The following is a 14,206-nucleotide window of genomic DNA, read 5'->3' as shown; positions in this document are numbered from 1 at the left end:
ATGTTTGTTATCTTCTCACTGCGTTAATATGAACCTAAAACATTTTAACTATGTATTTCTTCTAAATGCTATCAAAATAATATCATTGTCACATGTCAAATCGCACAGTTTGAACAACTAAATTACCGTTTATCAGTAAGCTAATAATCGCTAATTAGCTTACATAAACGAACGTACTTTCAGGAAAAGTGGGTAACATTACCATAAAGTTAACTTTACTGGTTTATATTATTTTAAGCAAATGCCAAAGGCATACACTACTTTAGAGTTTTGCTCATTATTTAGTAAGAAATATGTATTTTGTGTAAATTAACTGATAGCAAATCAAAAATGTAAGATATAAAGAAACATTTTTAACATTGTATTATTTTTAATTGTGATGTTTAATGCCAATTATTGAATTTATACATTAGGGCATCTCCCCCTAAAAGCGTAAGAGTGATGTATGCGCAGGGCATTGTTGCTCTGTCTCCATATCTGGAAGACCCATATTCACAACATGGATATGTAAGTAAAGGGAACTTTTCAACATTAAATACATAATTGCCCTCAGAAATGTTGATAACATAGTCCTTCTTCGTTTATTTAATTACATAGAAACATTACTATGATCCAGAGAGCGGTTCAGGATACATTGCATGGCGGTTGAAGACCATTCAAAGAAAAGCTGTGGAGGAAAGAAGCGTCTCAGTTTGCAAATCTCCCAAAAGTAAGTTCACTTATCATTTAAATGATACTGATGTAATTTGTAGGCAGGATTCAATCAAACACCTCTCTATGTTCTGTATTTTTGCATTACAGATAGAACAAGATTTCCGACTCCTGTTTTGTGAGGTCACTGCGAGCAAATTCTTGGAGAGGTGGCCCATCAATCTCAAAGCAAAGGTTGTAAAGGAAAGTCATGGACTTGTCCCCACCTCAGAGCTCTTGGAGTTAATGTGCAATGCTGAGTCAGGTACTGAAGTTGAGAATGGTATGATTATGACTGTTTTTATTTGCCATTGTTGGTTATATAGGTAATTCTGTCAATTCAATGTATTTTTGGAATAATTCTTTGTTTATTCGTCTGTAGGCTGGGACAGTGACTTGTCTACTATCTTGCTGCTGCTACATCTGCTACCACCATCTGCACAAGGGCGAAAGACACCAGGAAAGATGTCTGCATCTCAAGCTGTCAATAACCTCATCAAATTCCCAAAGGTATGTTGTTTAAAAGATACTTTCCATCACCTCTATTTTCATGGACAGTGAGTTGAGCTAATCTACTGTCAGACGATAGTCACTTAATACTGTTGTTTAATGTGTTGTTGTAGGCTGGAACCAGTGTACAGCAGCATCTAGACAACATCACCCGAAGCAGTCAGCCCTACCTTCTTACTCAGGGATCCACAAGAAGCAGCATTCACACCTTCATTGTGATTGAGAAGTATGCACTTCCATGTAAAGCGAGAGTAGGAGCCCTTGATGAACTCTTTAGGGCACATTATGTCTTTGGTACATCATACAGTTCATCCCTGACCAACTTTTTTACTTTTCTGCAAACAACTACGACATTGGGGAAATGTGATATTGCTTCTCTAGTGGGCATCATAGAACTATGAATTGTAAAGGTTTGTTACATTAATTAAATGACACTGAAATGAGAAACATAATAAATGCTGTTACTTTAACCTGTATATTTGTTGTTATTTCCATAATGTAGGATAGATCACAGTTATTTAGTAATATAGCATCATAAGATGAATATGAAAAAAATCACACTACAGAGAAATAAAAATGATATATTATTACACATCAGAGTGTTATTATTAAACTAAATTTGGAGTAAAAATAGCTCTATAAAGTGTAATCAAATTACTCTGAACAGTGTGAATAACCCTCAGTGTTAAATATTTTTACACATTTTGTTGTTAATTTTGACACTAAATTGAGTACAATTAACACTGAAAAGTTAACACTGGCCATAGAGTAAATTTAACTCTAATTTTGAGTGGGACCAAATGTTATCTGAAGCAGAGTTAAAATCAACTCTGTAAGTGTAAAATTGACACTTGGTTTTTTACTGTGTATGGATACCAAAATTTGCAGTATCATACATTTGGCCTTGACTGACAGGCCACAGTTTCACCACATGTCAAGCACATTTTGACATACTCCAATGGGGCAAGTTGCCAAAAACAGCCTTGATTAGATAGTGAATGTATCTGCTATCTGCTATGTGAGCCTTGATCTTCAGGATTTTAAGAAAATCCAATACAAATGCAAATAAAAAAACAGTTTTACTGACTTTGAGCTCTGGGGTCTGTACTTTCAGTCTATTCTTTTCACAGTTTCTTTATTTATTGTTGATACTCAATAATTTGATGAAGTACTTAAATGATTAAGATACAACATTTTGAATCGTTTCAAATTTCATTGGCATTGCACAGGACTGTAATTGCTTGGGAGTATACAGGTATCAGCCTGTACTGGACTGAGTTGTGTGCTTCAGAAACCGCGTCGATGCAGAATCTAAAATTAGCTCTTCTAATGACACCACGTAGAAATGTGTGCAAACCGAAGACAGCACTGAATATAGTCCCGATTATCTAATCCTGATCCAGTTACTTGATCAAGTGTTCACACGTCTGAAGACAGCAATGGCACAATGTCCAGCTGTGTGGGTTTTGCAGACACAAGTCTAAACAATTCAGCAACATTTTTACTCCGTCGTCACTTTTATGCAGCGATATTGGTCTGTGGCATAGCAGATACTGTGGACTGATGGCTTTAGAACCAAAGACAGATAAAATTACTTAATGAATGCTTTTGACTGGTAAAGTTCTAGCTGGGCTTTGGTGGGGAAAAAAGTCTCATGTCGCTTATTATTATGATGCAACAAATCATAATCAAGCGCCTGAATTTGATGAACAATAACATGTTGAACTGACAACAATTTCAAAGCAGTAATGCATTTGTAATTGTTACAAAACAGTGTGGATTCCAAAATTTTGCAGTTAGAACACTTTGCCACTAGATGGTGATATATAAGCATGAGAGGAGTCTATGTGTTTTTAGTGGTATCTTGTTTCTTGGGTTACAGCCAGTAGTCCTGGGATGCTGATTATACTGTGGGAGTAATTAACTTGTGTTTCTTATATTTGGAGAATTCCCAGGAAGAATACAAGGTACACATCATTAAAGCTGTGTGGACTGTGATGTGATAAGACTGAAAAAATACTGGCTGAGATGCTGTTTTTACCTCGGATTGCCCCAAAGTGATTGCTGTGGCACATGCATGTCCTTCAGGGTGTAAAGTTAGACAAACTTTGTTTGTACGTTGTATCAAAAGAGAGCAAAGGGCCGGTCACATCACCGCCACGCCAAGGCACACAATGCCTAGTGCAGTGTAAGCAGTTGGGTGAGCAGAGAGCCAGGGCTGTGGTGTGTGGAAAATGCTAGTGGAGGCAGACAATGCAGAGGTCCGAGGCCTGACCAGCCCTCAGAGGGACAGGGGTCGCCTCACTGCGACAACAGCCCCTGTCTCCCTCCCTTCTTTTTCTTTTTGTGAGCTGCCACAGGATGGGCTCAGGGAGGACGGTGAAGTTTGCCCTGTGCGAGGTGCTGCAGTTTGCAGGCCTGTGCGTGCCACTCTTCATCGTCATGCAGAGGTTTGCTGTCATCGTTGCAAAGGTCAAAACATCAGCACAACCCCCCGGAGACGGCAGCACTGCCTACTGGTTGATCGTGGCCTCCTCTATTGCCTATGTGACCTCCACTGCCCTGCTGGTCTGGGTACCCCTGAAGTATATGGTCTTCATGAAGAAGAAATTTCTCATAGGGAGGAAGAAGTGGTGAGTTTCTCAGACATGAAGATTGAGAACTGGTCCTAGTTGTGTATGCTCAGCAGCTGGGATCCCAGTGCTGTCCTACGGGACCGAGACATGATCAGCTGGTTTGAGGCTGAACTGGCCTGTGACTGGTTTGGACAGAACTTGGCTGGTTAATACCAGGCTTTAGCAATTCCTGTCATTGACTTTAACTTCCTCCCTTGTTTTCTTTCTTGCCCTTCTTTTGTCTTTATATCAGGAGGCCAGTGACCCTTGTTTATGTGATCCTATCCACATTACCCTGCTTTGCCTTTCTCATTGCCAGCTCTGAGGTACAACACCCAACAGATTGTTTCTCACTGCTTTCATTTGTCATATCAGGTTTATCTCTGCTCTGATCATGAACTTTGACCTGTATGTTGCTATACTTGTAACATAACTCAACCTGTAATTGTAGATCCTTTGTAGTCATGTTGGGTGATTGTGTTTATACTCCAAAGAAGTTGCTAGTAACTTAAACATATATCTATTACAACATTGTGTTTGGGAACATGGTGTATGACAGGATCCACAGTATTACTGAGACAAATGTGATGAGCTGTGAGAATCCTTATGGATCTCAGGAGAGGACTATCTAGCCTTATGGATAAGGAGCTACTGATAAGCAGCTTGGTTCCTCTTCCTGTCCATGCTGTCCTTGTCAAATCATGTCCATGAGGCACATTTTCACTTCCTAACTGGCTGCAGCCCAGACCTTATTTGCCCTTTTTTGTGGCATTCTTTAAAGCTTAAGCAAACCTTTTGACCTTTGCTTATCTAGTGGCTTCAACATAAGAGCCATAAATTCTGCTAAGATGAGCAACTCGTCTGTTTAGGGCTGTGTCAAATGCCCTCGCTGCAAGTAACAAATCCCAAAATGTTTATTACCATTGAGGTGAACCAGTGGGCTCTGTAAAGATTAAAAGTGAGTAAATAATTACAGTACTCAGTCAGGCTAACGATTTTACGGTTGTTTATCCAGGTTCAGATAAATAACAACCTGAAACACGATACATTCCCTGAGCTCCCCGTGTCACTAGTCCTCTTCTCGCTCATCTGCATTGACGTTGTGGAGAGGATACGATACTGCAGGCTGACCGGCCAGGGTGAGCGCAGCTCTCTCAACACATTACACAAATCACTCTTTGACTGCTGTAGATCCTGAACTTTCTGCTGCAGACTTCTATAGTAAAGCAAGCTGGGTTTTGCATTGCAGGAGCTTGGAGGCAACTGCAAACACACTGTGAACATTTCTATACGTCACTCGAGCAAAATGAAGAAATGAGCAGGATATTTCTTTGGACTGCTTCATTTCTCACTTATCCAAAATGAGGAAATGAGCAGGATATATTTTTAAATTTTTCTGAAGTCTGACATGGCAGAAGTAGGGAAATATATTTTCTTAAAAACCACATGATAAAACAGTTCATATGAATTTCTTTAAAGCCCAAATCGTTTGAATGAGCGATCTCTTGATTTATTGCCTCTGTCTAAACAGCAGATTAATGTTTATATCTGTGAGCCACATTATTTGTCTGATAGCCTTCAGCTGTCTCTTTGTAAATCTGGGCCGACACCACTTGATGATAAACAGTTTAAGTAAATATAATCCAAGATATTGTGTTTTCTTTTTCTTCTCTCCAGCTAATGACACCGAAAGAGATGCTGACATCCCTTCCACTGTCCTCACACATGTGGAACAAGTAGCACCAGTAACACCTATCACCCCAGCTGTGCCAGGGCCAGCTGTGCCCAGGCAAGGTGTGCCCACTCCTATGCAACCAGGAGCAAACCAGCTCAATGACAGGAACCACAACGGAGCAGGAGCTCGACCAGAGACCAATGGGACGCTACCGGGCATACCAGGTAACAATGGGAGGCCATATGGCATGTCTGGATTGAGTCAACCATCAGGAAGCACCACACCGTACCACATATCTCCCTATGCATACACTGGGCCTCTGAGATTCCTGTGCGCCACTGATGCCCGTGCAGACGTGTTTGTGGACAGCTTTATGTTCTGGATGGATACGGTGGAGATGGTGAGAGTGGCAGGACATCCTCTGGTCTACTACTCAGGCTGGGTGTTTCCCATCTATATCTTCAGCTACCTATCATGCTTGCGTGTGGTGGTCATGCCCCACAGCCCCCTGCTTTCCTCCCTAGGAGTAGCCCTGCAGGATTTACCCTTCTTCTTTGTGCGCGTTGGCCTCATTGCCTTCTTCGGCTTTGTTACGCCAATCCTCTATCTGATGAAGAACTTGTTGGTCTCGCTGGCCTTCATCTACTTCAACTTTATGACCAAGTTGAAGGTCTTCAACACAGAGAGGATGTTTTTTTGAGACCAGCATTCAAGGGCAAACAAGCTTTTCCTTATTTTCTGTCATATATACACTAAATACTGTCACGACAGTGGGTGCTCATTTTAAACAGCCAAATTTGTAGATGATGGCTTCAGACTGCTCTAAACACTCTGTTTCAGACAGCTTTATGTCTTCTATGGCTCTCCATGGCATTATAGAGAGTCCATATCACTTATATGATCGTCTCAGGCACTTAGCTTTGCCTGTGAGCACAGAAGCCCCACCTACATGCTGTTTAAACCTTTGGTTTATAAAGGGCAGCCAATCAAAAGGAAACTGGCTAAACAAAGACTGAAATGAGATTTGTTTTTGAACCATGTGTCATGCACAGCTACTCAACTGCCTTAAAAGAGGTGGTTAAAGCAAAGGTTTGACACAAACACAGAATGTATTGATTCAGATGGTGGCTGCACCGGCACTTCTTAAAACGAGTCAAGTAATAGGTTAAGTACTAAAAGAACAAAAGGACTTCTCAAGTAGTTATTGCCAAGAGAGTTCATACCAGATGTTTACACCAAATAGCAGGCCGAGCATTGAATATATGATGTTTTAGCGAGGAGTAGAAGAACAATATGTAATATGTTCATCAAATCTGGCATCACGCTAAATAAAAACCTGTTTAACTAGAAGACAATTATTGAAAAAGCTAAGAAAAAAATCTAGCTCAAATGTTCAAATTTATATGACTGGGATTAATATATTGTAATTTTCAAGCATTTTTCTAGATTGTGATGCCACAGTGATTTTCTGTTATTACACCTAAGTTTTAATGGTACAAATGGCACTTAAACCTTGGTATTTCTTAAGATAACGTAATATTGAATAACTTACGAAAAAGTTCATTCTCAGACTTCATGATGGATTCACAATTCACAGCTGGTGCAGTCAAACCAAGTATGTGCATGTGACAAAATGCATGATGGTAATTTTCACAGGCCAAAAGGGAGCTCTTAGGCAATGGAAACTACATGTCGAGTGACTGTTGTCATGTTATGTCCAAATATACTTTTTTAAAAACCAAGAATGGCACTTTGGAAATGTACCTGTAATGTAATGATTTTTCTACAATCATAAAGTGCGGTGAATATGTAAAAGGATAAATTCATGTTGTTTATATTAGGTTGTTTTTTTTGCTAAGTTTCTATACAAAAAGAAAAACTGGTGTGAGATTGTGTCACTGATACATATATTTTGGTCAACTTAATAAAGAAACTCATAAAATATGTTGCAACTTTGACTTGTGAGATATTTTTTATGCAGACAAAATTCACTGGCACTGACCTCCCATGTATGTTTTTAGAAATTAAAAAAAAAACAAACTCTGCTCTATGTTTTTCCTTGTAATTCATCTGATCTTTTTCTAAATAAATAACAACCTGAAACATGATACATTCCCTGAGCTCCCCGTGTCACTAGTCCTCTTCTCGCTCATCTGCATTGACGTTGTGGAGCGGATACGACACTGCAGGCCGACAGGCCAGGGTGAGTGCAGCTCTCTCAACACATTACACAAATCACTCTTTGACTGCTGTAGATCCTGAACTTTCTGCTGCAGACTTCTATAGTAAAGCAAGCTGGGTTTTGCATTGCAGGAACTTGGAGGCAACTGCGAACACACTGTGAACATTTCTATACGTCACTCGAGCTCCCGTGTATATTTTTAGGAATTTTTAAAAAACTCTGCTTAAATGTTTTTCCTTGTAATTCATCTGATCTTTTTCTAAATCCCCAAGAGCAGAGGTTTCCTGTTATTCTTCTGCAAAAACAACTTCATTACACACAAGAACAGGGCAGTCATTGTTCACTGAAACAATGACTACACTGAAAAGTGTAAAGTAAATTATTACAGCACTGACACAACACTTTTGTGACAATTATCATTTTCTGAATAGACAAAGCTGCAGAACCAAAATAAATTAAATAAAGTAACACAAGACATTAACGTGAAAAAATACCAATAGCATACAGTAGGTACTATATTTTAATGACATAATGCCCACTGCAGTTTACACTCAGGTACTTGGACAATAGCAGGTTTTGTAATTTTGCTTCCAATCATTAGTATCGTGAGTTTTAACTCAACCAATCACGATGTGACTACAGTGCACACATAAAGAAAAATTATGTAACATTTTTATTAAATCCTCCATTTGTTGTTTAGGGTTTAAATCTCATCACATATGTTTTCGTCTCTTATATCCACTCCTTTGATATTCCTATCTAGAAGATAGTAAGGACATTTACCCACTACACATTTATGGGGCATATATTTGACTTTTTGTGTTCATCTTCCTACAGTTGTAGTGGTGTCGGGGTTAGCACCATTGCCTCACAACAAAATGGGTTTGAAGCCACTGGCCACCTAGGTCCTTCCAAGATTGAATTCACTCACTGTTCCTGCAATCCGCATTGCAACCCACCTCCATTATATGCTCTTCACGCTACTTATAACTTACCGTGTAAGTTAATAAGTATTAACGGGAATTCTTGCAGTTTGAGGCCAAAGTGGCCATATTGTCCCTCATTTCCCCGAATAGGGAGCAGGATTTCCTCTTGTCATATAAGTATGCTGAAAAGTATCATCGCTGTACTGTTCACCCAAAGCCTCATGAGAAGTGCTATCCTGCAAAACCCATCACATCAGCAAAGTCCAACAAACCTCATTATACCCTTGTTTCCTCATATCTGTTCTGCCAAATCTTCTGACATATGAAATATATTCAAATTTAGTCTTGTATAACACAGTCTGTGTTTCTTTAACCATAATGCAATGGCTACTTCAGAACAGTTACAAAACAATGACAACGGCAATATCTTTACCCTTGGAAAATTTAATCTCTTCTTCTTTTTGTTTTTTACAAACATTTAAACTTCTACCTGACCTTCAAAGTTGACTTTCATTTTCTTGATGAATGGAGAGATCAGTTTGTTTCCCTTCTTGCCTAACCTGCCAAAAAAGTCTGCAAAAAGCTTGTAGACCTTGCAGGCATTTGACCAGGTGTAAATGACATGATATTTTTCAGGGTGATTCAGAGGGGAAGGTACTGTGTCTCTGTGTTACCGTTCCTCCATGTCACACACCTTGGCACGTACCAGACCCCTTCTCCCCTTGATTGGAAATTGGGAAATCTCTCTTACAGCCTCGTTTACCACTAACAGCAAACCACACACTGAGAATAACGTTACCCTTCTGCTGTGTCCCTTTGTGTCCTTCAAGACCTCTGCATCACTGCTGATATAGGCACGTACTTCAGATTTTTTATTTTTTATTCTTTTGGTGGATATTAGGCTTTTAAATGAATTTAAATATATCTATATATGATATACACTTCACCTTCACTGGGTGAAGGTGCTGCTGGTCTTTGGTCTAAAAGACCAGGACCTGCACTTAAACTGGGGCAAGTGCAATGAGAGAAATGTCATGATCTTCAAAGGTTCAGGACTTTGGAGTCACTGGAGGATACATGGGACTCAGGGTGACCACTGTTGAAAGGAATATCAAGGTAGAAATTGTGGGTGCAGCAACCTACAAAGGCTAAAATGTGCTTTAGCATTGGAGGGTGTCTTAATTTTTTACCATATTGTGCATAATTTCTTCATGCTTTAAATATTGTTGTTAAGTATTTGTGTTTGCAAAAGAAGAAAAATAATTCAGAAATTCTGATTATTAGTTAGTACCACAAGTACTGGCAGCACTAGTACAACTGGCAGTGAAACAGCCCCGGACTATGATGGAGCCACCATGCCTGGCAGAGGATACAGTGACACAGAGTTCTTAGGTTTGAATATGGTTGGGACAGGCTCCAGCTCCCATGCAATCCTGAATTGGATGAGTAGAAGAAAATTAATGTAACTCTGTAACTGAGTAGTTACTGAGCATTGTAGTCACCAGAGCACTGGCAACGTTTATGCACTTATATGCCTCTGGATTTGATGCCCTGGGTTCTGTCGGCTTCCACTACACGGGTTGCTATAAACTTTCTCTGTTTTTCTGTTTTGTGCTTCTTTGTTCTGGGTGGATTTAAGGATAGCAGCATCCACTTTGTCAATAATCAATGGATTGTGTTAAAAAAAACATAGAGATATATTTTCTTGTCTCTCAGAATGCTTTGTAATATCTCTGGTGATTTTATAATCCTTCTTCTAACATTTAGCTTTTATCATCCATCTATTTTTAGTCTGTTGTGCGTTTCATGTCCAGATGTTGTTGTTTTTATAATATTAAGTCAAAAACTGTGTATATATGTGTGTATGTGTTTATTTATTTATGTATGTATTTATCTGTCTTTTTCCAATATTAAATCTACAGTAAGGCCTTCAACTGTTCGTAAGTTAATGGTAAGGCAGAGTTAATTGTAAGGTTAAGGTAGAATACTGTGCTACACAACAGCATAATCATGTCTGCAGTGAGTGGGAGATGCTCTCATTGTACATGTGTATAGTGACAATAAAATGTATTCTATTCTATAAGTCCACCTCTCATTTCTTTATAATTTGCTAGGAAATGGGAAATAGGTGCCATGATCTACTTAAGGTACTTCAAAGTTATGGTGCCAGAAGGTAGACCTGATGGATTAGCTTACAATTTGTGTGCTTATTTTTTTTTAGTCCCATTAGTTTGGTTCAGTTAGCTGTACTTATAAACGTCAGCATGGTAAACCAAGATGGTGACCATTAGCTTGTTAGCGCTGCCACTGTGAGCATGGCCATTCAGTAACAACTGCATGGGTGAGTCTAATACAGAGATAGTCTAAAACACATAGAACACTCACGGTACCAATACGTATTTTCATTAATCACAGACGTTAAAATTAAACGCATTATTGCTCAAGAATTTCAAGTGAATAGGGCCTGTGCTAAAGAGGTTTGGGATTTTTTTTATTTGGTATGCCCCATGCATGTCTTCAAACAAGAGAAGGGTTTTCCTCCACTTCAAGGACAGAAACTTAAATCTGTTCCAGTAAAACATTTTCTCATATCCATTTCCAGTAAGCGTCCCTTTGTAATTACAACAGAAAATCCCTAAACTTATTTTGTTTACACGGTGCTACAACTTTGTTGAGGGGACTCACAAAGACTGGCAGGGTACCAGGTCATAAAAGCCAAAGAGGAAATCTGGTTCCAATCATCAGCGAGTTGAGCAAGGTGAGTAGTAAGAGCCGTGTTGTAATATACTTCTAATGTTAAAAAAAAGTATACTTTTCTCTGTCTGTAAAGATTACATTTAGAAATTAGAAATTATTAGTTATTGCTTGCTAGCATTCCTAACATCACAGATGCAGCACTACAATGAAGATAGATTGGCATGAATGATCTCAATATGGAGACACACTTTGTGTGGATGGATGGCAAAAGCTTCATATACCATCTGGGCTTTAGGGGGCTTTAAAACTGAGTGCAGTATTTGGCTGCAGGATTGCAGGATTACTTGGAGACTTGAAAAATGGGATACCGGAATGTGGATAGCTGTTCGTCAAGGCACGGCTTCATCTGTAAAAGAAGTATTGCCCGATGACAATGACAGTAATTTGAAACAAAAATGTAAAATTACAAATCTGTTGCCACCGATTTTCACTCCAGTTCTTGTGTAATTTGGCATACCTCAGTCATTTACCGCTGTTTCCCTTGTTAGGAATGACGCCTTCATGCCATCCTTCCACTAAGAATATTTCTGATGAGGATTCACCGAACAATGAATCAACAAAAGGGCCAGATGTCTCTCTCAAATCGTGTGTCTTTGCTGGATTTTCTTCCTTTTTCTTAAGAATATGACTCTCAGATACTGTTCATCTGCTGTAAACAAGGGTTTTTTGGGGGGTTTTTTTTAGATCGACCACTTCTTTTTTCCCATACTTGGCCAGTTTTTTCAATTTTTTTAAAGAAACACTGCACACCATCCTGAGACAGGCCAATTTTTCAGCTAATAAGTCTTTTGAAATCACCTTGTTGGCACATTTGCCATTTTGAAATGTCATATTACCCCTGTGACATTGTTATCTTTGGTTATTTTTCATACATTCAACCTAAGAAATTGGAACAGTTATATGTTTTTTTGACAGGCTTCTGGTAATTTAAAGAACTGGTTCTTTGCTATATTGCCAGTTATTTGTAGACAACACTGTTCTTTTACAGTAAGTTTGGTGCCTTTTTCATGCTTTAATGACTCTTAGGTCAGTATTTAGTATTCCAAAATCAAACAAAAGCATACCTCTGAAAATGGTCAGGTACAAAGAGTGAACTGACAATGAGTGAAAAAGCAGCCAATGTCCAAAGAAAAACTTTGAAAGACCATCAGAAAGCCTGGAGAACTGTTACCCAAGACGACTTTTAACGTGACAGGAAACTCTGGCAACTTGGTAACAAATATAAAGAAACAAGAGGTGGCTAAATGCTTTTGCACAGTACTATATTTATTGTGGCATTTCAAATTTAAGATATGTCACTGCTAAAACTGTACATTTTGCCTCCTTTGCACAGATCATTACACCGCTTTCCAAATTATTATGCAAATTATATTTTTCTCTGTTTTTTCTAAATAGTCCATTCAAATGACAGTCAGCATAATTTTTGTGTCATCCACCATTAGAGTATAATTCAAATGTTACTGATCAAAACTCCCAATGAACACAGTATGTTTTTCAAAAATAAAAAAGTTAAAATGCACTGTTCCAAATTATTACGCACACAGAGTTTCAAAACATTTTATAGGTTGTAGAGAATTGAAAATGGTCATTTGTTGAATTTGCAGCATCAGTAGATCAATTTTACTGAAATCAAAAGCTATTTCAATCAAAAACATCTTAACAGGTCAATTAGGACCCCTTATTTGAATGCAGTTTTACAATTCTTGCATCCATGCAACTTGTGAGTTTTTGGAAAGTTTCTTCGTGAATGTCTTTGCCCGATGCCAGAATAGCCTCGCAGAGCTGCTGTTTGGATGCGAACTGCCTCCCACCCTCATATTTTTTTGTTTGAGGAGGCTCCAAAGGTTCTCAGTAGGATTGAAGTCAGGGAAGAATGAGGGCCACACCATGAGTTCCTCTCCTTTTATGCAGATAGCAGCCAATGATGCAGAGGTGTTCCTTGTAGCATGAGGTGATGCATTGTCTTGCATGAAGATGGTTTTGTTGCAGAAGGCACAGTTCTTCTCTTTCTACAATGGAAGAGAGTGGTCAGTCAGAAACTCCACATACTTTGCAGAGGTCATTTTCACACCTTCAGCGACCCTAAAGAGGCCGACCAGCTTTCTCCCCATGATTCCAGCTCAAAACACAACTCCACCACGTCCTTGCTGACGTTGCAGCCCTGTTGAGACATGGTGGCTGTCCACCAACCATCCACCACTGCATCCATCTAGACCATCCAGGGTTGCAATGCACTCATCAGTGAACAAGACTGTTTGAAAATTAGTCTTCATGTAGTTCTGGGCCCACTGCAGCCATTTCTGCTTGTGAGCATTGGTTAGGGGTGGCCAAATATAAGGTTTATGCACAACTGCAAGTCTCTGGAGGATCCTACACCTTGATGTTCACAAATCTCCAGAGGCACCAGCAGCTTCAAATATGTGTTTGCTGCTTTGTAATGGCCTTTTAGCAGCTGTTATCTTAATCAGATGTATTTGTCCGGCAGAAACCTTCATCATTGTGCTTTATCTGCATGAACCCATGTGTGCTCTGACTCAGCCACAAATCTCTGACATTATGGTGATCACGCTTAAGTTTTCGTGAAATAGCTAAGGTTTTCATTACATGTCCAAGGCATTCAACTATTTCACGCTTTTCAGCAACAGAGAGATACTCTTTCCTTCCTATATTGCTTGAAAATAGTGGTTTGCTTAATAATGTGGAACATCCTTCTTTAGTAGTTTTTCCTTTAATTGGGCTCACCTGGCAAACTAATGATCATAGGTGTCCGAGATTGATTTCAGCGATACAAAGAGTCCTAAGACACAATTCCATCCATGGGTTTAATTGAAAAACAACTTATTTAATCTTT

General features: G+C 39.1%; 1 protein-coding gene and 1 long non-coding RNA gene across 3 annotated transcripts; both read left to right on the top strand.

Moving 5' to 3' along the window:
• Positions 1-95: 95 nt before the first annotated feature.
• Positions 96-1,537, top strand: LOC146511525 (uncharacterized). 2 transcript variants are annotated; one of them, XR_014876046.1, is made up of 5 exons: positions 96-507; positions 598-709; positions 802-955; positions 1,073-1,200; positions 1,314-1,537. It is a non-coding gene; the product is annotated as an uncharacterized LOC146511525 (long non-coding RNA). The 2 variants fall into 2 exon arrangements; XR_014876047.1 differs by having other exon boundaries at positions 97-507; positions 617-709.
• Positions 1,538-2,496: 959 nt separating this feature from the next.
• Positions 2,497-7,684, top strand: LOC146511524 (transmembrane protein 236). The gene is made up of 4 exons (XM_085172253.1): positions 2,497-3,833; positions 4,069-4,141; positions 4,831-4,954; positions 5,493-7,684. Exons 1-4 carry the CDS (start codon positions 3,562-3,564, stop codon positions 6,188-6,190), a joined length of 1,167 nt encoding a protein of 388 aa, XP_085028379.1. The 5' UTR covers positions 2,497-3,561; the 3' UTR covers positions 6,191-7,684.
• The last annotated feature ends 6,522 nt before the right edge of the window (positions 7,685-14,206 follow it).

The sequence above is a fragment of the Neolamprologus multifasciatus genome, chromosome 9 (assembly GCF_963576455.1).
Source record: "Neolamprologus multifasciatus chromosome 9, fNeoMul1.2, whole genome shotgun sequence".
Taxonomy (NCBI): Eukaryota; Metazoa; Chordata; class Actinopteri; order Cichliformes; family Cichlidae; genus Neolamprologus; species Neolamprologus multifasciatus.
The sequence above is the reverse complement of the archived record's forward strand: the minus strand, read 5'-3'. Positions and strand labels throughout refer to the sequence as shown.

Coding starts and splice junctions, on each gene's coding strand:
- LOC146511524 (XM_085172253.1), top strand. CDS start 3,562: ATGGGCTCAGGGAGGACGGTGAAGTTTGCCCTGTGCGAGGTGCTGCAG. Junction 4,142..4,830: donor TTCTCATTGCCAGCTCTGAG/GTACAACACCCA, acceptor TTGTTTATCCAG/GTTCAGATAAATAACAACCT. Junction 4,955..5,492: donor CTGCAGGCTGACCGGCCAGG/GTGAGCGCAGCT, acceptor TCTTCTCTCCAG/CTAATGACACCGAAAGAGAT.